This window comes from Chiloscyllium plagiosum, unplaced genomic scaffold (genome assembly GCF_037043375.1).
Source record: "Chiloscyllium plagiosum isolate Xiang-an unplaced genomic scaffold, Cpla_swu_hap1 HiC_scaffold_29, whole genome shotgun sequence".
Classification (NCBI taxonomy): Eukaryota; Metazoa; Chordata; class Chondrichthyes; order Orectolobiformes; family Hemiscylliidae; genus Chiloscyllium; species Chiloscyllium plagiosum.
This window is the reverse complement of record NW_028270167.1, coordinates 25,974,216-25,996,714: the sequence shown is the minus strand read 5'-3', so window position 1 is coordinate 25,996,714 and position 22,499 is coordinate 25,974,216. Positions and strand designations below refer to the sequence as shown.

The 22,499-nt window shown below is 40.3% G+C and overlaps 1 protein-coding gene across 1 annotated transcript in view; it reads left to right on the top strand.

Annotated features, from left to right (window-relative positions):
• glb1l2 (galactosidase beta 1 like 2) overlaps positions 1 to 20,456 on the top strand; it is a 92,555-nt gene extending 72,099 nt beyond the window's left edge. Inside the window, exons 14-19 of the mRNA XM_043676815.2 lie at positions 1,509 to 1,580; positions 3,273 to 3,351; positions 6,882 to 6,969; positions 11,792 to 11,903; positions 18,327 to 18,443; positions 19,511 to 20,456. Of these exons, the coding sequence (XP_043532750.1) occupies positions 1,509 to 1,580; positions 3,273 to 3,351; positions 6,882 to 6,969; positions 11,792 to 11,903; positions 18,327 to 18,443; positions 19,511 to 19,594 (552 nt within the window). The 3' untranslated portion in view covers positions 19,595 to 20,456. The remainder of the gene's footprint in view (positions 1 to 1,508; positions 1,581 to 3,272; positions 3,352 to 6,881; positions 6,970 to 11,791; positions 11,904 to 18,326; positions 18,444 to 19,510) is intronic.
• The last annotated feature ends 2,043 nt before the right edge of the window (positions 20,457 to 22,499 follow it).

The following is a 22,499-nucleotide window of genomic DNA, read 5'->3' as shown; positions in this document are numbered from 1 at the left end:
AAAATGGTCTTCTATGCAGCTGGATTGATGGATTCCTGGATAGGTTTGTAATGGGAGCCCCTGTTCAGGAATTTACAACACGGAAATCCTCTAAAGATACATGTACTACTTAATTTAATCTGATCGGGATTGGGTATAGAGTCACTGACCCTGATTGGAATTTCTGCGTCTGGATTGGTCAGTGCAGATTGGACGGGCTGAATAGCGTGCTTCCACACTGTAGGGATTCTATGACGATTTTAGAAACTTGCCTGGTCTGGCCTATGTCTAACTCCAGACCCACAGCAATGTGTTTGATGCTTAACTGCCCTCTGGGCAATTAAGAATGAACAATAAATGCACAAATAAGGATTTTATTAATTAAGAATAAAGACATATCTCATATCGCTATTGCAGACATTCTGAAGCAGTGACATTTGTTGATGTCGCAATTTAATTTCAGAATCACAGCTATGGAAAATGTCTGTTGAAAGGCACTGTGGCTGTTAAACTAAGTGACGGTTTCTCCTTTCCCTAAAATTGGCCCACCGATTGATGGAGGCTTTAAGGTGAAGAATTTGAGATGAAAGTGTTTTTTGCACGTTCCTTGCAGTCAGGTTTTAATGTTTCTGCAATTGAGTCTGCAGATGGAGCCTTGCACCTGGGTGCAGTCTCACAGCGCTCTCTAATATGCATTCACCAAGTGGCCATGATCTTTTTGTGTGTCTGGACAGTGGCAGTCAGTTTTCTTATAATGGTTTGGGGAGGAAGCAACAAGGTGAGATTTGTTACGATTGTTTTGGTAAGGAGCTGTCACAGAAACCGTTAGAGGAACAACTTCCATCTGTGCTGTAAACTTCTGTGAATGCTGATACAGCCAGGACTGAAACAATGATGATCTCTCTCAAATTGATTGCTCAATTCTAAACTTCAGTATCCATTAATTATAAAGAGCTTAGAAGAATAACTTACTTTATTGTTCAGTTTGGACAGACTTCTAAATCTGCACCTTTGTGGAGGGGAGGAAAGGGGTGAGACAGGAATCAGAGTTTCTGTCCAGAGGATGGGTTTCCCAGTGGTCAGGAAGTTGGGAATCGGACAGCTTTAGGGAGGTGAAAGGGAATAAAATTGTTAGATCATTGCTTTTGCAGTCTGCTTGTGGGACTGGAGTAGTGAAGCATTTTTCACCTGCATCAACACACTTGTCTGCTTTACTGCCCACAGTCAAGGGAATAGGGCAGACCAAATTTCCTTGCTATGTATCCTAAGTAATCCTTTAATACCGTACAGAGCTTTATGTTGACCATGTTTGGTTGTAAAGAGCTAACGATATACGAAGTGAGGCATTTTATAAGGGAGGTGGAGTGAGAAATCATAGCCATCAGTGATATGTAAATGCAGTAAAGCAGTAGGCATTCATAGTGTTATTCTTGCTTAAGGTTGTTCCTCGCACTGCTGTGTGCTGACTGTTGGTCTCTCATAGCTGTTGGACTTCCTGTGCGATGAGTCTTTTTTTTCTGCCGTTTCAGATCTTTGTTGATGGCCAGTCAGTTGGATTCCTAGATTACAATAATGTGGAATTGGCTATCTCAGTTGCTACGGTAGGTGCCATTCGATATCAAATCTCCAAAATTTGTCTGTCATTAATTGAACAAATGATTAGTTATCAATGTTGCTCTTCATGGAGGTTGCAGTAGATATTTGGGCTTTAGTTATTGATGGCTTCACAAAGACAGTGATTATAATGAAGGAAAATAAGCAAGAAAGAACTACAAATTATATCGTGCCATTTATCTCCCCATGATATTCAAAATTGTTTCTCCACTAACAACTTGTTTTGTTCTGCAGACAAAGACCGTATCTATTTTGAAATGCATATGGCAAATGAGAACCATGGCATGGTGGCTCAGTGGTTAGCATTGCTGCCTCACAGCGCCAGGGGCCCGGGTTTGATTCCAGGCTCAGACAGCTGTCTGTGTGGCGTTGCACATTCTCCCCATGTCTGCATGGGTTTCCTCCACAATCCAAAGATGTTCAGGTTAGGTGGATTGGCCCTGTTAAGTTACCCATTCTGCTCAGGAATGTGTAGATTAGGTGCATTAGTCAGGGGTAAAATGTAGAGTAATGGGGGTTGGGTTTGGGTGGGATACTCTTCAGAGGGTTGGTGTGGACCTGTTGGCTGAAGGGCCTGTTTCCACACTCTAAGAATTCTAAGAACTGAAGACCAATTAACCTGTTTCTCGAGGTGTTCAATGAAGGATAAATGTTAGACCGTACATCAGGAGAAATCCTTGCTCATTTTTTTGAATAGCCACTGAATCTTGTGCATTCGCCTGAACAGACTTTAAACTCCCATCCAAAGACAGAACCACCTGCTCGCTGTGGGGTTAGTTTGAATTATGGGCTGGACTGTAAGGGACAGGGTTGAATCCATAATCTTCTGATTCAGAATAGCACTGGAAATGTAGGTTGAGGTGGTTTTGTCATGCCTAGGAAGACAGTAAATGTACAACTTGGTTGTAGAACCTCTGTGCAAAGGAATTGTAACTAATTATGGTAGCTGACTTCTAGTGGTATCTGCAAGAACATTTCTGTGGGAGTTCAATTAAAGTGTAGAACAGAGGCAGTGTCCAACACTGCACTCAACATGGAGTTCAGTTGCTCTAAAAATGTCAGTTAGGGCTGCGTTATTCATTGGATGATAATCCTGGTGAAGGCCCACATAACCTGACTATGCGTAGTTAACGGACAACATAAAAACCCACAATCTTCCATCACTTCTTGGTATAATTCATTAAAATTCACTGTTAAAATGTTGTATAGTGCAGTTCTCACCTGCGATACACTGGACTCTCCAGCACAGTGACGTTATTGTAGAATGTCCCTCGGGGTTGACAGAGGAACCTTAATTATCCGGCATTCAATTATTCGAATATCCAGCAAGATCACACAATCCCAATGCTCAGCTAAACTATGTTATCCGACATTCGATTATCCAGAATTTGATTTAACCAAACAAAATACTGCCCGCCTGTGTCCTTCGGTTAATTGAGGTTCCTCTGTATTATGTTAGTATTCTATTTTTGTTTTATTAATAAGTAAGATTTCTGTATTAATGGTTATGCAATCTTTTGTATTGTCTGTCTTTTTAAATCATTAAATTACTAAATCCATGGCAGTGTGAATCTGCAATATCGCTTAAAAAGGTGTACGCTACCTCAAGATGTTCTGATAAAAATTATTTGGTGATGACATTCTTTGCTGCCTTGCATTGATTTTTTTGTTTCTTGCAGGGAAAGCGAAATTTGAGCCTTTTGGTGGAAAATCGTGGTAGAGTCAACTATGGAAACAAACTTGATGATCAGCGAAAAGGTGATTCTGTAAGATTACTAACAATGTGGTTTGTCCTCCTGCGTGAATAATGAGGGATTTCCGATCACAGAATTCGTATGGTGCAGATGAAGGCCATTCGGTCAGTTGTGTCTGCACCAGCTCTGAGCATTTTAACTTATTGCTCTCTTTTCCCAGTGACCCTGCAAGTCATCTCTGTTTAAATAATTGTCTCATGATAAATTGAATGCTTAAGTTGAACCTGCCTCCACCACGCTGCCAGGCAGTGCATTCCATCTCCTAATTACTCGCTGTAAGATTTTCATAGCTAACATTTGCTTCTTTTGCAAAGTGCTTTAATTCTGTGCCCTAGTTTTTGATCCTTTTAAGTGGGAGCAGTTTCTTCCTATCTACTCTGTCCAGGCCTATCATGATATTCAAAAACTCAATCCAATCTCCTCCAAACCTCCCAACTTCAATCTTTCTTTATAATTGAAGTTTCTCATCCTTGGCACATTTTTTATAAACTTCTTCTGCACACTGTCCAATGCATTCACATGCTTCCTAAAATGTGGCACTCAACTGTATGCAATACACCAACAAAGGTCTAACTGGTGTTTCTTATAACTTTTTAGTATAACCTCCTTCCTCTTGTAGTCTCTGCCTGTATTAATAGAGTGTAGAATGTTTAAAGCATTATGCTTTATCTACCTGTCCTGTTACCTTTTTAATAATTTATCCATATGTATACCCAGGTGTCACTGGTACTACATATACTTTTTAATAACATCCTTTATTTAATACTGGCATTCCATTGTCTTTGTACCAAACTGTACCATCTCTCATTCTCTATATTGAACTTCATCTGCCATGTCACCTACTTGCCCATTCCACTGACTTGTCCTTTTGGAGTTTTATGGTGCTGCCTTCACAGGTGGCAATGCTTCCAGATTTTGTCGTCTCCACATTTTGAAATTTTCCCACCTTCAACACCATAATTCCAAACAAACGTATCTCTTAAACTCTGAGACCTGTGTCGCAGCTGTCTACTCTGTAACTGGATTCTTGACTTCCTGACCCATAGACTGCAATCAGTAAGATTGCAACAACATCTCCTCCACTGTAATCCTCAACACTAGTGCCCCGTAACACCGCATACTCAGCCCCTACTATACTCCTTATACATTCACAGTCATGTGGCAAATTCCACCCCAACTTAGAAAACTTGTAAATGCAGAATACCACCATTGTAGGTCAGATCTTAAACAATGATGAGACAGAATACAGGAAAGAGTGCTAGTGGCATGGTGTAAAGACAACAATCTCTCCATCAATGTCAGCAAGACAAAGCAGCTGGTCATTGACTTCAGGAAGCAGAGTGGAGGGCAACCCCTTGTCTGCACAGTGGTGCTGAAGTAAAGGTGATCAAGAGGGTCAAGTTCATGGAAGTGATGATCACCACAATCTGCCCTGGTCGCCCATGTCAACGCAATGGTCAAGGAAGCACAACAACATCTCTACTTCCTCGGGAGGCTAAGGAATTTCGCATGTCCACAAGAACGCTCATCCGTTTTATAGATGCACCATAGAAAGCTTCCTATATAGATGCATCGCATTGTGGTGTGGCAACTGCTGTTTCCAAGACCACAAGAAACTACAGAGACTTGTGAACATAGCCCAGTGCATTACACATACCAGCCTTCCATCCTTTGACTTCTATACTTCCCGCGACCTCAGGAAAGCAACCAACGTAATTGAAGACCCATGCCCTTCTGGTTATACACTCTTCGTCGGGCAGAAAATATAAAGGTTTGAATACACGTTCTTCTGTATTGTTATCCGACTTTTGAATGAAGCTCTTAAATGTTAATTCTGATCTCTCTCTCTCTCTCTCTCTCTCTCTCTCTCTCTCTCTCTCTCTCTGCGCCTTCTCTTTGGCTGTAACGCTGAATTCTGCACTCTGTTCTACTCCCCTCTGGTGCACTTTGTAAGGTATAATCTACCTGAATAACATACAAGACAATACTTTTCACTGCATCTCAGTACATGTGACACAATGAATCAATTAATTAATCAATCTATCAACCAGTTTACCAAGATCTAAATGCTTCTCCAGACCATGTAAAAATTGAGTCACCATCCAGCCCAAAAAATACTTACTAAACATCTCTCCCGGTATTTATGTTGCTGACTGTTTGATTCCATAAACTGTAACTTTTCTTACAGGTCTATTGTGTGGCATTGTCTTCTGGAAGTCTGTGTATACCACATCAACCGCATTGCCCTTGTCAATTCTCTCTGATACATTTTCAGAAATCTCCAGCAATTAGTCAGTCATGACTTTCTCTTAACAAATCCATGCTGTGATACTTCACTTACTTCTCCAATTAATTGGAAAAATATTTACAAAAATGCTCTGGAATTCAAGAGAACAATGGCCAATCTGATTTTAACCTTAACTTTACATTCCTTAATACCCCTGATAATTTTTCATACCATTATTTTCATTTCTTCTAGTTATAGCTGATGGGATTTTTTTTTTCACTTCTGATCTCAACTTTTCCTATGTTCTTCTAGTCATTCTTCATGTTGCAATAGATTTCGGTTTATTAAAATTTCACTACCCTAATGTACCAAATCATGCAACCTCAAACACACCTGTATTGTCTCCCGCTGCCCCTGGGTCTCCAATTTAAACTTCACCTCGTACTTTACCATCATCTAACTCTGCAGCCCCCTGAGAACTTCATGTTTCTTCACTGCTAACCTCCTGTGCTCCACTCCTGCAACCCCTCCCTTCAGCCAAATCAACCTTCTCCTTGAATATCCTCCTTTAAAATCCCACCTTTTTGTCCAAGCTTCTACTGACCTCTCTCAATATCTCCACTAAGTTGACATTCATTTTTATTGAGTCAAGATTAGAATGGTGCTGGAAAAGCACAGCAGGTCAGGCAGCATCTGAGGAGCAGGAAAATCACCGTTTTGGGCAAATGCCCTTCTCAGGAGTCTGATGAAGGGCTTTTGCCCGAAACGTCGATTTTCCTGCTCCTCGGATGCTGCCTGACCTGCTGGGATTTTCCAGCACCACTCTAATCTTAACTCTAATCTCCAGCATCTGCAGTACCCACTTCTGCCTATTCATTTCTATTGAGTACACTTCTGAAAAGACCTTGTGACGTTTTTGTCTGTTCCAGATTCCTTATGCAAGTTGTTCAGTGGCTTTTGCTCTGAACCATGGCCACCTGAAGATATTTCCATTATTTATAATTCACTAAAGTGATAAACCAATGTGACAGAGTGTAGTCTCCCTACCTCTTAGCCAATAAGTCTCAGTTCAGGTTTCTCCTACCATGGAGCTGTGTCATAACATGTTTACTGAGTGATTATTCAGAGATGATTTGACTAAAGTGAAAAAAACACAGGAGAATCACTTCATGATGTCCATAATTTCTTTCAAGACTCCTTGTGTTCTCCTGTGATTAGATTGCTAATATCCCAGTTCAAAGTGAGTGCACCTCATAAAAACTGGTGATTGTGTTTAAAAAAACTTGTTGTTTGCTTTGATTTTTCAGGTCTCATAGGTGATGTCTTTCTGAATAAGGAACCTTTGAAGGACTTTACAATCTACCCCTTAGAGATGAAAACAAATTTTATTGAAAGGTAAAATATTAGGAGTTTACCATGCTTTCAATGATTTGTTATATTGTGCAACCCTTGACTTGTATACTTTCAGCACAACTTGTAATAATTATTCTTTGCACATATTACCTCAGATCTTCTGGAGTGAATAGTCAGTCCCAATGCAATGGCTGCGTAGAAATTTCCCAGGTGGTTTTAACATTCAATGGACAATCATTCTGCATCCAGAGGCCTGCAACAAAGTCTGAGTTAACGTCGCAGATTTCAGAGGGATTGCCAAAAAAGTTGTTTGATTAAAACCAGTTCTAACTCTCGATGCAACTGGCCCCCAACTCAAGAATATCACCCTACCTCTCTGCATTAAACAGTTGGCTCCATAATCACCCCCATCTCTCTTTCCCCCAAACCCCTGCCACGGTTGCTCAACCCACTTACACAGCTACTCATTGATACATTAACTCATACTGCCATTAAGACATTGTATTCTGGTACTTTATAAACTTTTACCATAATATAGGAATATGGGATTTAGGAGTAGGCAGTTCAGCCCTTTGAGCCTACTCCGTCTATTTAACATGATCATGATTGATCATATTCTGGTCTCAACTCCACTCTCCTTCCTGCTTTCTGTAGCCATTTATCCTGCTTTGACAAGTAGTGCAGTTCCAAGGGATACTGAAACAATTGTGGGCCCTGAGCAATAGTTCTGAAGATGTGCTGTAGGACTTGTGCGACCATGGCCAAATTGTTCCCGGACAGGTACGACACTGTCATCTAACTGACAGTGTGGAAGATTACCCAGGGATGTCTTATCCACAACAGCAGGGCAAATCCAACTTGGTCATTTACAGCCAATCAATCTACTCATGATCATCAGTAAAGTAATGGCAGGTTATGGAAGAGCTGAATTCCACAGGTGAAGGGAGAGTGATTGCCCTTAACATTAAGGCTGCGATTGACTGTGGAGCCCTAATAAACCAGAGTCAGTGAGAATCAGGAGGAAGACTCTACACTGGTTGGAGTCATACCAGAAACAAAGGAATCTGGTTGTGGTCATTTCAGGTTAGTCCTCGCAACTCAAGTACATCTCTGCAGGAGTTCCTCAGGGTAATATCCTTGGCCCAAACACCTTCAGCAGCTTCATCAATGACCTTCCCTCCATCATAAGGATGAAAGTGGTGATGTTCATTAATGGAATGTTCTGTACCATTCAACAATGCTCAAATACAGAAGCAGTATATGCTCAAATGCAGCAAAATCAGGACAATGTATAGATTTCGGCTGACAAGTGGCAAGTAACATTTGCACCACACAAGTGCTAAGCAATGAGCATCTCAAATAAAAAGATTTACCATTGCTATTTGACATTCAATGGCATTACCATTGCTTAATTCAACATTCTTAGTGTTCTGGTGGGGGGGGAGGGGAGCGAGGTTACCATTGACCAGAACTTGCAGCCATGTAAATACAGTTCACAAGGTCTCCCTGACTCCTCAGAGCCTATCCAGTACCTACAAGCAAAGTGCTAGAGAAACTGAGCAGATCTGTCAGCATCTTTGGAGAGGAAATAGAGTTCATGTTTTGAGGCCAGTTTTGAACAGTTCTAAGGAGATGAGTTGTCAGGTACCTCCCCTGTTTTACTTGTTATGTCTTTACATTGCCAACTTTCTTACTGGGGGAAGAGGAGAATTCCAAGTGCAATGTTAATAGTACAAGCTGATATGAAAATGAGATGCAGATGCATGGAAATAAATGAATCTCCATTGAAGGTTCAAGATTTCAGAACTTGTCATTTAAGGCTTACATGCAAACCTACAAAGCAGAAGAAGGCCACTCACATCCCCAGCTTGCTCCCCTGTTCAATAAGATCATGTCTAATCTGAATTCAATCTCCAATCTGCATTCCTGTCTACCTGATAATCTTTCTACCTCTTGCTTAACAATTTCATTATCTACCTCTCCATTAAAAAAAAAATTCAACGACTGCATCCGTTGCCTCCTTCAGGGAGAGAACTCCAAGGACTCTGGATCCTCTGAGGGAAATACTTGCCTCATCACTGACTTAGCTGAAAAATGTGTTGCTAGAAAAGTGCAGCAGGTCAGACAGCATCAAAGGAGCAGGAGAATCGACGTTTTGGGCATAAGCCCTTCTTCAGGAATCACTGACTTAAACAGGCAACTGTGATTTTTAAACAGTGATGCCTAATTCTAGATTTTCTCGAAATATCCTAGGTAATTGTGTTTTGTCTTCACAGATGCTGCCAGCCCTACTGAGTTTCCCCAACACCCTTTTTTTTAATTCAGATTTTCAGCATCTGCAGTATTTTGCTTTTCTTCCTTGTCCACTATTTACAAGGCACAGGTCAGGACTGTGATGGAATACTCCCCACTCGCCTGGACAAGTGCAGCTCCAGAAGCTTAACACTATCCAGAAGAAAGCAGCCCACATGATTGGCACCACATCCACAAACACCCATTATTTCCAGCACAAATGTTCAGTAGTAGTCATATGTACCATCTACATGCCTTTACTGCAGAATTTCCCTTGGACAGTACCTTCCAAGTGCAGTGCCATACAGATGGATTTGGGCAAATATGTAAAATGTGGGACACTACAGATAACATGAGCTGCCTCCTCAATTTACCCTCCAAATCACACTCCATTTTGATTTGGAAATATGTCTCCTTCCTTCAGCATCGCTGGGTCAAAATCCTGGAATTCCCTCCCTAATAGCATTGTTGCCTGCCTATAGCAGATCAAGAGGCAGCTCACCACCACCTTCACAATTGCAACTGGGGATGAACAATAAATACTAAACAATAAATCAGCCATACCCACATCCTACGAATGAATCAAAAAATGCATTCAAGGGTAAATACATCAGCACGTTAAGGTACTATGGCCCTTGCTTTTTTTTTATTTTAAATCACTTGAAGCTTCCTGAATTCCATCCTAAATTACAAATGGTTAAAACGCTTAGTGAATAGAACCAGTAGTTGAGATGATAACAAAGACCAGACGAAGAAAATTTTCATAGTTTTCCAACTGTTCATTGTATGCGGAGTTTAGATTACTGTTTGCAGGTTGCTCCACAATCTTGGATAGATTTTGTGATGAACCATAGGAGAAATTTGAATTTCCTACCTTAGTTGTCCATTGGAAACGCCAAATGCACTCACCCCAAATAATACTGCTGTGACTTGGCCTAGTTTGAACCCATTTCTTAACTTCACACACAAGTAACCCATGCCAATCTAAGTGCATGCTACCATTGTGCCACCCTCATTGTGAATTGAATTCAGGCTGATTATGCATTAGTGCCTCATCAACAATGGTCCCACAGAAATAATGGTTGGTTTAGAGTCAGAGACGTACAGCACGGAAACAGACCCTTTGGTCCAACTCGTCCATGCCAACCAGATATTCTAAATGAATCTAGTCCCATTTGTCAGCATTTGGCCCAAATTCAGCCTCTCCCTATTGCCCAAATCCTCCAATCCTGGCAGCATCCTTGTAAATCTTTTCTGAATCTGTTCCAAGTTTCACAACATCCTTCCTATAGGAAGGAGACCTACATTACACACAATATTCCAAACGTAGCCTAATGTCCTGTACAGCCACAGCATGACTTCCCAACTCCAATACTCAGTGCTCTGACCAAATGCCGTCTCCACTTTATTGAAAGATTCTAGTCTATGTAATATAAAATGTATGTCTTCATACTTATGCCAAGCCTTTTCTTTTGTCCATCACTTCCTCTCTGGATTATGGACACTGCTTCTCTGTGGTTTCTCTTCTGCTTTTTGTGTTGAGCTTAGACTAATTGACAGAGCAGTGTTTTAGAGCTGGGTCTGTTTCTGTTCTTGTGTAGTCTCCATTTGTCTGTATGGGCATACGTGTACATGACTCTGCAAATGGCCATCACTATCTATCCCTGGTTTAGGAACCAAGAAAAGCTGCTAAGTGTTCCACTCAGGAGTGGAAAGTTTAGCAGCTTTTCTTGGAAGGTAAACCAGAGAGACTAATTGTCGTATTCTTGCAAGTAAAGCATCATAGAATATCTGGGACCAGTTTATCCACCATTCGTTTGCCAGTGTTGTTCTACACAATAATACCACACTGAAGAAATATTTCTGAAGTATTTTTAACCACCACTCAACGCTGCGTCTTTCATTCAATTGTCAAGCAGCATTTATTTTACATTGGTAAACCAGGAGACTTCTTCAGCAATACAGACTTTAAAGTAATTTATATACTATTCTAATTGTGTTACAATCGCAGTGCTACCCACGACTGATACCATTAAGGACTGAAATTTAGGATGTCTCAACAATGATGCAGGAATACCATCAATATGTAATCTAATTAAGAAGCAGAGGATACCATTGCTGGGGGCATTTGTTATAACAATGTCCACTTACCCCTGTCACAGAAGGAGAGAATATCTTTTGCATAAAAGATCAGCTTGGCAGGCAGGGACACTTCATCTGAATGAAATGGATTTTTTTTATTGTAGAAGTGAAAGTCAGCCCTGAGGTGTCTGTCCAGAACAGACTTGCAGGATCAAGGCAATTGAAAAGCACCAGTTGCCCAGCAGGATGCTATCAGGCGATGTATCTGTGATACTGTCACTGGACATACCATGTGATTCATATCCACAAATAAGTTGGTTCATTGTTTCTGAACTTTGTAAGCTTAGTGCCTGAGAAACATTTTAACCTTGCACTTGCTGTTTGACTCAAGTATCACTTCAATGAATAAAGGTGGTATCATCTGTTAAGTTGAATATTGTTTATTGGGAATAATACTGCCAACTTTTTCTTTGTCTCTTTTCGGTTGAAGTTTCTCAGCTATCCAGTTGAATTCTGTTCCTGAAAATCCGACGTTACCTGCCTTTTTCTACGGTGTACTGTACGTGGATTCGTTGCCTTATGATACCTTCATTAAACTTAAGGTGAGGAAAATAATTTCCACGTCCTGTTTGTGGGTAGGGATATTTGAAACAAAATACTTGTGATTTTTGAGAAGATTTGTAGCTCGGGATGAGGTTCAGATTGTAAGTTTGCTCGCTGAGCTGGCAGGTTTGTTTCAGATGTTTCATCACTATGTTAGGTAACATCATCACTGAGCCTCTGGTGAAGCGCTGGTGTTCTGTCCTACTTTCTATTTATGTGTCTCGGTCTGTTGTGGTGTGTAATATCATTTCTGTTCTTTTTCTCAGAAGTTGGTAAATGGAGTCCAAGTCGATGTGTTTATTGATGGAGTTCCTGTTTGAATGCCAGGCCTCTAGGAATTCCTGTTCATGTCTCTGTTTAGCCTGTCGTATGGTGGGTATGTTGTCCCAGTCAAAGTGGTGTCCATCTTTGTATGTTTGTAAGGATACTATTGATAGTGGGACATGTTTTTTGGTGGCTAGTTGGTGTCTGTGTATCCTGGTAGCTACTTTTCTGCCTGTCTGTCCAATATAGTGTTTGTTACAGTCCTTGCAGGGTATTTTCATAAATGACATTAGGTTTGCTGATTGTTGGTATGTATAACTTGTGTAAAACAAAATGTATAACTTGCATCCTTTATGCAAAACTTCTTCAATAAAGCAGTTGGAAGAGAAAATGAAACAACAGATTATAGAACTACAAAAGGTCAAATTCAACCCAACATGGGAAGAAAATATGATGCTACTGTTTGTAAACAATTTTTTTTAAAGGAATTTTTTTAGAATTTTGAAACATTTCAGCTGTGATTGAAAACCTGACATAACTGAAGATTCATTCTGTGGCAGTTTAAGTTTTAGAATGTGTCTGTGTTCTAACTGAACAGATCACTGTGTTTATTAATTGTTATTCCTGCTATGATGCTGACAGTTCTCTTTGAATTTTCAGAATGTTGTCAAATCTGCTCTTTATTTCCCCTTTACTCTTAATTACTGCAATTTCTTAAACACAATTGAGACCAGAGAATGTATTGATTCAGACTCTATTCATTCTCCTTGCAGTTTGCACCAAGAGCTGAGACATGACTGACAGTATTGAGGGAAAACAGAGACAGGCTGAGGCATGGCATCAATTTAGATCAATCCTATCCATTTCGTGAGATTAAATTCAAATCCCTGAATAACAGATTGTAATTTCACCTTGGGCTATGCTTATGTTGCCATTCATTGTTTAGTTCTTTTTTTAAACAATAAACATTAGATTGAGTTTTAAGAAAATGTAGAGCTATTTTGTGTTACTTGACCTTGGTACTGTTGAATGAGCCAGGGCAGAACAGATACAGGAAACCCAGATGGGAAGCCCATATACCTGGCAGAACCTACCCTAATTCTAAAAAGAAATTCAAGTTAATTGCAAATCAGGTTACTCTTAGAGTTCCTCCTTTTCCTGCAGTTAGACAACTTTCTAGGAATAGGTTTAATCTGCCTCTGTTCATTGTTAAATGATTCCATGATGTCAGAGGAATGGTAATCCAAAAGAGCCAGTACTTAAGTGAAGTACTCAATCAAATTAATTGTTAAATGTTTTTAATGCATATTTTGTTTATTTGTTCATCATGAGATATGGGCATCACTGGCTAGGCCAGCATTCATTGCCCAAGGGAAGATGATGATGATGAGTTTCCTTCAACCACTGCAGCTCTGAGTGTAGGGACAATGCAGTTAGGGAGTTCAAAGATTTTGACCTAGCAATAGTAAAGGAAGTTGGCATGGTCTACGGTTTGGAGAAGAGCTTGCAGATGGCAACATTCACTTGCATCTTCTGTCTTTGTCATTCTAAATGGTAGAGGTCCTGGGTTGGGAAGCTGCTGCTTCAGGAGCCATGGTGAGTTGTTGCAGTGCATCTTGTAAATGGTACAAACTGCTGACATTGTGCATCAGTGCTGGAGAAAATGAAAATTGAATTGTTAGGTGAAGTGTCAATCAAGTAAATTTGTTTGACCTGGATTAGGTTGAGTATATTAGTGGCCCTTGAATTAAGGGGAACAGCTGATTGCTATCCACCCTGCCCATGACCCTCGTAATGGTATATAGCTCAATCAAATGACCCTCCGCTTTCTCTGTTCAAAAGAAAGTAACCTGAACCTATCCAGCTTTTCTTTCTAGTTAAAATGCTCCACCCAGATAACATCCCGGTGAATCTCCTCTGCAAGACTGTAGGAAGTATTGTAGCCACAACTGCACACACTACTCCAGCTGCAGTCAAACAAAGGTTTTGTATAGTTCCAATATAACCTCACTACTCTATAATCTGTGCCATTATGGATAAAGGCACGTTTCCTGTATGCTGCCTTAAGCACCCTATTAATCTCTCCTGCTGCCTTCAGGGATGTGTGGACAAACGACCCAAGGTCTCTCTGTTCTTCTGAGCATCCTAGTGTACTATCATTCATTGATTATTCCCTTATCTTGTTGCTTTATCCAAAGTGCGTCCATCACCCCTCACTTATCAGGGTTAAATTCTATCTACCACTTATCTGTCCATTTGACCAACCCATCCATATCTTCCTGGAACCTGAAACTTTCCTCAGTATTGACCATCTGGCTAATCTTTGTCATCAGCAAACTTATTTATCATACACTTCTCACCTGTCCCCCATACTGTTCTCATCCAAATCAGTTATATATAGCACAAACAATGAGGGAATGAGCACTGATCCCTGAGGTACATCAGTGCACACTGGCTTCCAGTCTCTCGAACATCTTTCTACTACCACCTCTGTCTCCTACCACCAAGTCAATTTTTTGTCAGTCTTGCCAAGTTACCCCAGACCCCATGTGCTTTTACCTTCTTTATCAGTCTCTCATTTGGGACCATGTCAAAAGCTTTGCTGAAATCCATATAAACTACATCAACTGCACTGCCACCATCTATACATTGGATCACCTTGCCCAGTGAACCTGGACAGGCTTCTCACAGGACTTATAGCCCACATCAAACCTCCTAACTAAAGACTTCCTGGTGTCCTTTTGGAGAGTGCTTCTTTTGACTGCCATGAGAGCACACCCCAGGCGAGCTATCCATAGAAGATTCACTTTGATACATGAGTGTTAAGCATTCTGACTGCAAAATTAGCCCAACTTAATTGTGACTTGTCACAATGGTTTGGTGGTTTGGCGTATCCGTTCAAATGAGCACCTGTGGCTTGCGGTTTGGTCATGCCATTTGATCTTCTGAAGTTTCTGAAAGCAGGTCAAATGAAAGTGGTTAAAGCTTCTTGGCACGAAGGTAGTACGCAAGTCATTACTAACATACAAAGCACATAATAAGCAGGACTATTCATCTAAGACTTTCAAGTTGATAGGCAGACTTATTCCTTTTTGTTTCCACATTGAAGTTCAAAATCTCTTAAAATTTATGTCTTATTTGCCAATTCTTGCATGTATCTTCAAAATAGATTGCCCATAGAGCAGAGGTTCATTTAAGGTGGCTAGTAATTCCAAAGTCCCTAGAGTTTTTAAATTTGAAAACTACCTACCTTTTAACATTATTTCTTTCTTTCTGTTTGTCGTGAGAACTGGTGGTTCCTTGCCGATTTGTGAACGATTCACTTTGACAGCTTCTAGCCCTGTTCTGAGCAGTACATAGTTGGAGTGAGATATGTATTGTGCCCAAGTAGAATCCAAACAGTTGCCAGTCAGTATTAATTCCACTCTTCCTTTTGTTATGCTCCTTAAAAGCTAATGATTTAAGCAATCTTTTATCTTCTCTTCATCTTCTCTTCATCTGTTTTGATATTGATACAAGTGCCAGGTGTTGCTTAATAATGTTTCTGTGGAAGACTAACAAGTGTCCTGGAGCTAATTCCCTGCATCCTGGGTCTTAAAATAAGTGGTTGATATGGGTATAACCATTCAAAATTCCCCTTCTTAAAAGCTACCAGTGGATTGGAAAACCACAAACATGATACCTCGATTCAAGAAAGGAAGGGGTCTAGAAGCAGGAAATTATGGGCTGCTTAGTTGGATATTTGTGATTGGAAAAATGCCAGAATTCATTAGCAAGGATAACAGGACATTTCAAAAAATCATATTGCAATCAAGCAACACCAGCAGGAAAACAAAGTATTTGACAAATTGTAACCACCAAACCTGTAAAGGAAAATCAGTCCATATAGTGATTTCCAAGGTGGTCACTAAAGTGTCACATTACAGTTTATGACACAAGGTAAGAATTCAAGTGTTAGAGGTAAAATGTTAGAGCATTGACTAACAGTAAACAGTGTGTCTATGATAAATGAGTATATTTCAGTTTGGTTCACTATAGTGAGATTCCCCAGGGATCATTACTACTGCCTTAACTATTTACAATCCACATTAATTAACTGGGTGAAGAAACAATGTAGCTGCATTTGCTGATGCTACTAAAATCAGGTGAGAAACCTTGCTGTGAGAAGAATATTTAAGAAAAAACATTTTAACTTTTGTCAGTTTTAAAGACAAGAGACATGATCTGTTTCTGTGATACCTACTCCAATTTCTACCTTGAGATATTTTATAACTCCAGTATAAGAATATGAAGAGTAAGTCTGCATTCAGTAAACCTTGTCTGCATTTAAAACCTCTCCGCAATTTTGATGGTATTGGACTGGGTTTTGCATAAGATGTGCTGGACGGTTCCCCAATGAGTTGTAAATTAGTGGAAATGACTAATCTGGAGTTGGGAACCTTTTGACAGTAAAGTATTAAGTGTTATCAGACTTGCATTTTATACTGAAATGATATGTGATTTGTTTGTGTTAATTCAGTGATTAATGATAGGGCTTTGATCTGAAAATGTAAATGGCCATTGAAGTGAACTGAACAGCATTGTGGAAATGTTCACACCTTGGAACCTGTTCTCTACAGCAGAAATTGATTTTGTGTTCTCTCCAGACCGGGTGCTCCGGTTTCCTCCCACAGTCCGAAAAGATGTGCAGGGTCAGGTGAATTGGCCATGCTAAATTGCCCGTAGTGTTAGGTAAGGGGTAAATGTAGGGGTATGGGTGGGTTTCGCTTCGGCGGGTCGGTGTGGACTTGTTGGGCCGAAGGGCCTGTTTCTACACTGTAATGTAATCTAATCTAATCTAATCTAATGTGTGGGTGACTGAACAATTTCAAAAATCAAATGTACAGTGTTCTAATATTTGAAGAGTTCTTCCAGGTTCCACTGGGTACAGAACCAATGAACCCTACAATAACATGAGCAAATCTTTGAAATGTTCATAAAATTATCCCTCAAGCAGAGCCACTCATAATGACTTGGAAAGTCTAATTCTCTTAACACCTCTTAAGCTTCAAGTAATATTCAAGTAAACAGAGGTGCATTGAAAAACCACTTCAAAGAAAGATAGAGTTATAACATGTTCACATGGCACAAAAATTGCAAGTGTTGTGGACTGGAAGGAGGATAGTGGTAAACTACAGGAGGAAGTGAACAAGACTAGATACATAGGTTAGTGGGTTAGACAGAGATGTGGTAAATGTAGTTTAATGTGGAGAATTTCAATTTGAGGCATTTTTGTAGATAGAATGAAGGAGGGCAATATGGGTGGAGAATAGGTATAATTCTACTGTATAAATTGAGGAATAGAGTAGGAAGTAAGAAAGTTATGATAAACCCAAGTGAAACAGTGATTCATCCTCAACTGGAATATAGTGTCTAATCTTGACACCACATTTCAAGAAAGATGTAAATCTTTTCTGCAACCTCTCCAGTGCTTTTCAGCAAGTGGTTCTGGAGATGAGGGATTTTAGTTGCTATTCTCAGACAAGGTTCTCCTTAGAAAAGGGGATGTTGAGAGAAGTTTTGAGATAGCTATTCATAATCATGTCTGGATGAGAGATGGAGAGAAATTTTCCCATTGACAAATGGTTTGGGAACCAGAAAATGCTGATTTGATGTGATTGGCCAAATAACAAAAGGCACAGTGAGGTAAAACCTGTTTTACTCCGAGTCATTCCAATCTGGAGTTGCTGGCTAGCGGGTGGAGCAGACTAATTGTGGCTTCCCAATGGGAATTGGGAACTTCACGTGAATGGGGAAAAAAATGCAAGGACGTGGGGAAAAGGCAGGGATGTGGGACTTGGAGGGCCAAGTGAATTTTATTTGGGATTCTAACCATTCCAGTACTCTCTTCAATGATATTTAGACTCAGCAATTGTATTTCCAGCCAGCTCGTCAGCTCTCTGTACTCCTTTTGCCTATTGTGTATTCTTGTGAAACATTTACAATCAAGTGCCACTCAAAAAAAAACAAAGGAGTGCGGATGCTGGAAATCAAAAATCAGCAGGTCTGGCAGTGTGTGTGGAGAGGCAGCAGAGTTAATGTTTCAGGACCAGCAACCCTTGTTCAGAACTGATTTTCTTTTCAATCAAGTTATTTTATTTTCTTCTTGTAACTTTCAGGGCTGGAAAAAAGGAGTGGTTTTTGTAAATGGAATGAATTTAGGCCGTTACTGGGATATAGGGCCACAACAGACGCTATACTTACCAGCACCTTGGCTACAACATGGCAGTAATGAGGTAAGAAGCCAGAATATCCAGCCATTGGAATCCATTATATTTTCATTCCTCTAGATTGGTAACAGTTGCAACGGTCACAAGAAAATTTTTTTTGGATCAAATTCACCCTTTGTGCAGTAGTTCTGACAGTACAGCTAACTGGGCTTCCATATTGCCTTATTCCATATTAGAGCAGAAATGATGGGGGAGCTGTTCCAAAGAACCCTGAACTATAGTTTCTGAGCAATTAAGCAAAATTTCAACGTAAGAATTTTAAAAAAATAAAAATCCAAAATTCGGTTACATGCTAGTGTTTTGAATGAAGCTCTCCTCTCAGCATTCTATCTTCCTTACTTCATTTTCTAACATTGTTTCATACCTTTCCCTACAGGATTATTTTTGACACCAAAAACAAGTCAACTTATTTGTGAATGAAAAATGCAGTGTTTAGTGACAGCAGGTGATAAATAATAATCATTGTTAATCTTGAACAAACCCAATGTGGACTTTAAACGATGATCTCTGACAATAGGAAGGTTTGGAGTTGACTGCACCATAACTCCTGTCACCTTTTGAGTTAGATGCCTAGGTTTAAGGTTTAAGCCCTCACCTATGATCAAAATTCATCATTTAGGCTGATACTTGTGTGGTATTCTATTCTCTGAAGTGTTAATTTTCAGATCAGCATCAAAACATAGTACTTTTTCCTACAGGGGGCGGGGGTTACACAATACATCAATTTAGACCATCCACAGCATTTTATGACTGTGAGCAGACTAGTTATTAGCTCATGGAAGAGCTACAGACTTTGTTTTGTATTTTTTGGGGGAGGGTCGTGTGTAGTCAATGGCTAGGTGCAACTTATATACATTCCTCTGGGATTTAAACTGATCCTTCTTTCTTCTGTCACTGGCACTGTTAAATCATCAAGGCAGCTCTGGATGGCACAGCATCTCATGGCAGCATTTTGTTAAAAAGTAACAGTTTTATGTTTTTCTAAGTTACCATTGTACTGTAAATTTGCACCAGAGCCCCCTTACCTTTTTCATTTGTAATTATGATTTGACATCTTTCCCTTTTTAAATTAGATTGTAATTTTTGAAGAGAGCAATGCTGGAAGAACAGTTGAGTTTTTAAACAAACCTGACTTGGGGCCAGCTCAACATGTCTGAAGCTGAGAACAGAGAACTTTCCTTGACTACTTCTCATTAGCTTTTTGGTGGAAGAGAGCATTCATTTGTACCATGTCTGATCAGCACCACATTCAAGCTTTGGAATAAAGTCTTCATTGAAAAGTACCAGAATAACGCGAGTATCACTTGGATTGATCTATTACAGAATTGTATAAAGGTTTTAAGAATTAAAATTACGCTGATTAGAAGTGTAGAAATGCTTGACACAGTGTTTGAAATCTCCTTTCCCACTGTTTTAGCAAAGTGGTTAATATGTTTGAAGTAATTGTGTTGCAGCTTTGCTGAATTAGGGGTCAGAAGAATTGCAAATAGGTGTGTTTTATGTAATCTGTGTTATTAATCCATTTTGGGACTGAAATGTGCAAAATTAATTTTTATAATCTCACTGAAATTCATTTCATTTGTTTTTTAAAAATTCTCATTCGATATCATATTTAAATAAGCGCTGAAAATGTGTTGCTGGAAAAGCGCAGCAGGTCAGGCAGCATCCAAAGAGCAGGAGAATCGACGTTTCGGGCATGAGCCCTTCTTCAGGAATGGAGAAAGTGTGCCAAGCAGGCTAAGATAAAAGGTAGGAGGAGGGACTTGAGGGAGGGGCGTTGGAAGTGCGATAGGTGGAAGGAGGTTAAGGTGAGGGTGATAGGCCTGAGTGAGGGTGGGGGCAGAGAGGTCAGGAAGAAGACTGCAGGTTAGGAAGGCGGTGCTCAGTTTGAGGGTTGGGACTGAGACAAGGTGAGGGGAGGGGAAATGAGGAAACTGGAGAAATCTGAGTTCATCCCTTGTGGTTGGAGGGTTCCTAGGTGGAAGATGAGGCGCTCTTTCTCCAGGCGTCGTGTTGCTATGGTCTGGCGATGGAGGAGTCCTAGGACCTGCATGTCCTTGGTGGAGTGGGAGGGGGAGGAGGGTCGAGGAGCTGGGGGAGGTGGGGGTGGGACGTACCGAGGGTCAGGGAGCTGGGTGGGGTTGGGGGAGGATGTACTGAGGGTCGGGGAGCTGGGTGGGGGTGGGGGTGGGACTTACTGAGGATCAGGGAGCTGGTGGGGGGACTTACCGAGGGTCGGGGAGCTGGGGGTGGGACGTACCGAGGGTCGGGGAGCGTCGATTCCCCTGCTCCTTGGACGCTGCGCTTTTCCAGCAACACATTTTCAGCTCTAATCTCCAGCATCTGCAGTCCTCACTTTCTCCTATCATATTTAAATAACCTGACATTTGGATGAGTTCCCCATCTAGTGACCTTTTATATTTTATAAAATGGTGTGAAATATCAAACATGCATAAGAACTAGGAACAGGGTCAGCAATTCAGTCCCTCAAGCCTGTTCCACTATTCAGTATGATTGTGGTTAATCTGGGGTCATTAATGTTAAATTCTTTTTTGTTTACTTGGAAAAAATTAACAATGCCCTCCTGTGTCTTACAGAAGTATTTCCTTGCAGTGAGTTGGTAAAACTACCCTTTATATCTAGTAGGAGCAGATAGCTATCCTGCAACTCTGACCTTAGTGCCACAGGTTTTTCTATCCGCGGGAGTTGTTAATGTTTTGATGACTAACTAACGAGAGAGCACTTAGTCAAATAGCTGCTTTCAACTTTGTGCAAATTCAGTGATGGCAGCTTGTGTTGAAAACACTTTGTGATGTCGGTGAAAAGTCCCAAAATGCTTGTAGGAGAATAATTAGACAAAGATTTGAATCCAAATTGAAGAAATGGGGAATTACGTGACAGAATCTGACTGGATAAGTATGAGTAGCATCAGGGTGAGGGCAAGATTAGAGTGGTGGTGGAAATGCACAGCAAGTCAGGCAGCATCCGAGGAGCAGGAAAGTCAACATTTCAGGCAAAAGCCTGAAGGCAAGTCCATTGAGTTGAACAGCAGAGGAGAAGCTTTGGGGAGAAGGTGATGCACTAGGGAGAACAAGAAGAAATACTGCACCTTGGTCACTTTTACAAAATATATAATTAAAATGTTCCTAATTAAAAACTGTCCTCCATTTGATTTGATTTGATTTATTTTCATGTGTATTTATTACAAATACAGTGAAAAGTCTTGTTCAGCAGGTTTGGATTTTCCTTCCCATTAACTTGTCATCTTCCTCTTCAACTTGCTCTCTATTCCTCCCTTGAACTTGTATTCTCCGCTGCCTCAATTGCTTCTGCTAAAACATGTCATCCTCGTGCTTTACATGCACCTCTCAAATCTAAGTGCTTAATTTGTAAGCTCTCAAAACTTCTGTATTTGCAAATTTCATATTGTCTCAAAACACTGTGACAAGGGAACCTTACAAATTTTGCACAATTGAATAAAAGTTTGAGGTTAAAAATAAAGACCAGTCACCTCTTCTTGTTGTTAGTGTGTTTAATTTGCTCTAATTTTGCTTTTTACGTTTTGTTGCAAACTATTTCCAATTGCTCCTTGAATCAATGACAGGGGTTAAAAAGGGAAAGTCTCCTTTGAAGCTAATTGACCACAACCCTCATCAGCCTTTGTGAAGGATAGGGGCAAGAGTCAGCGGACGATATCCTTCCAGGTTAGCTCCTTCAAATGTCTGGAAGATGTCACATTCATCCCTGTTTTCTGTTGAGTAATTGGCTGTGTTCCATAATTTAGCTTAGCTGCAGAAAGACTGAGAAAAGTGCAGTTGACCTTTGAGTTCTAAAGACCTTTATTGATTCTGTAGACAGAGCTAAGGAACTTCAAGATGGTTAAATTTATCCCTATTAGTTGGTGGTTACAAAATAAAGCCTCTCATTTAAAACCTGTCTACTTACAACACACAACTTTCAGATCTATATAATTAAGGTGGGGCAAACAAGAGGATAAGAAATCAAGTACAGAATTCTAAAAGTTTAATTGTTACCACTTAGGAATCCCAAATATTTAAGAAC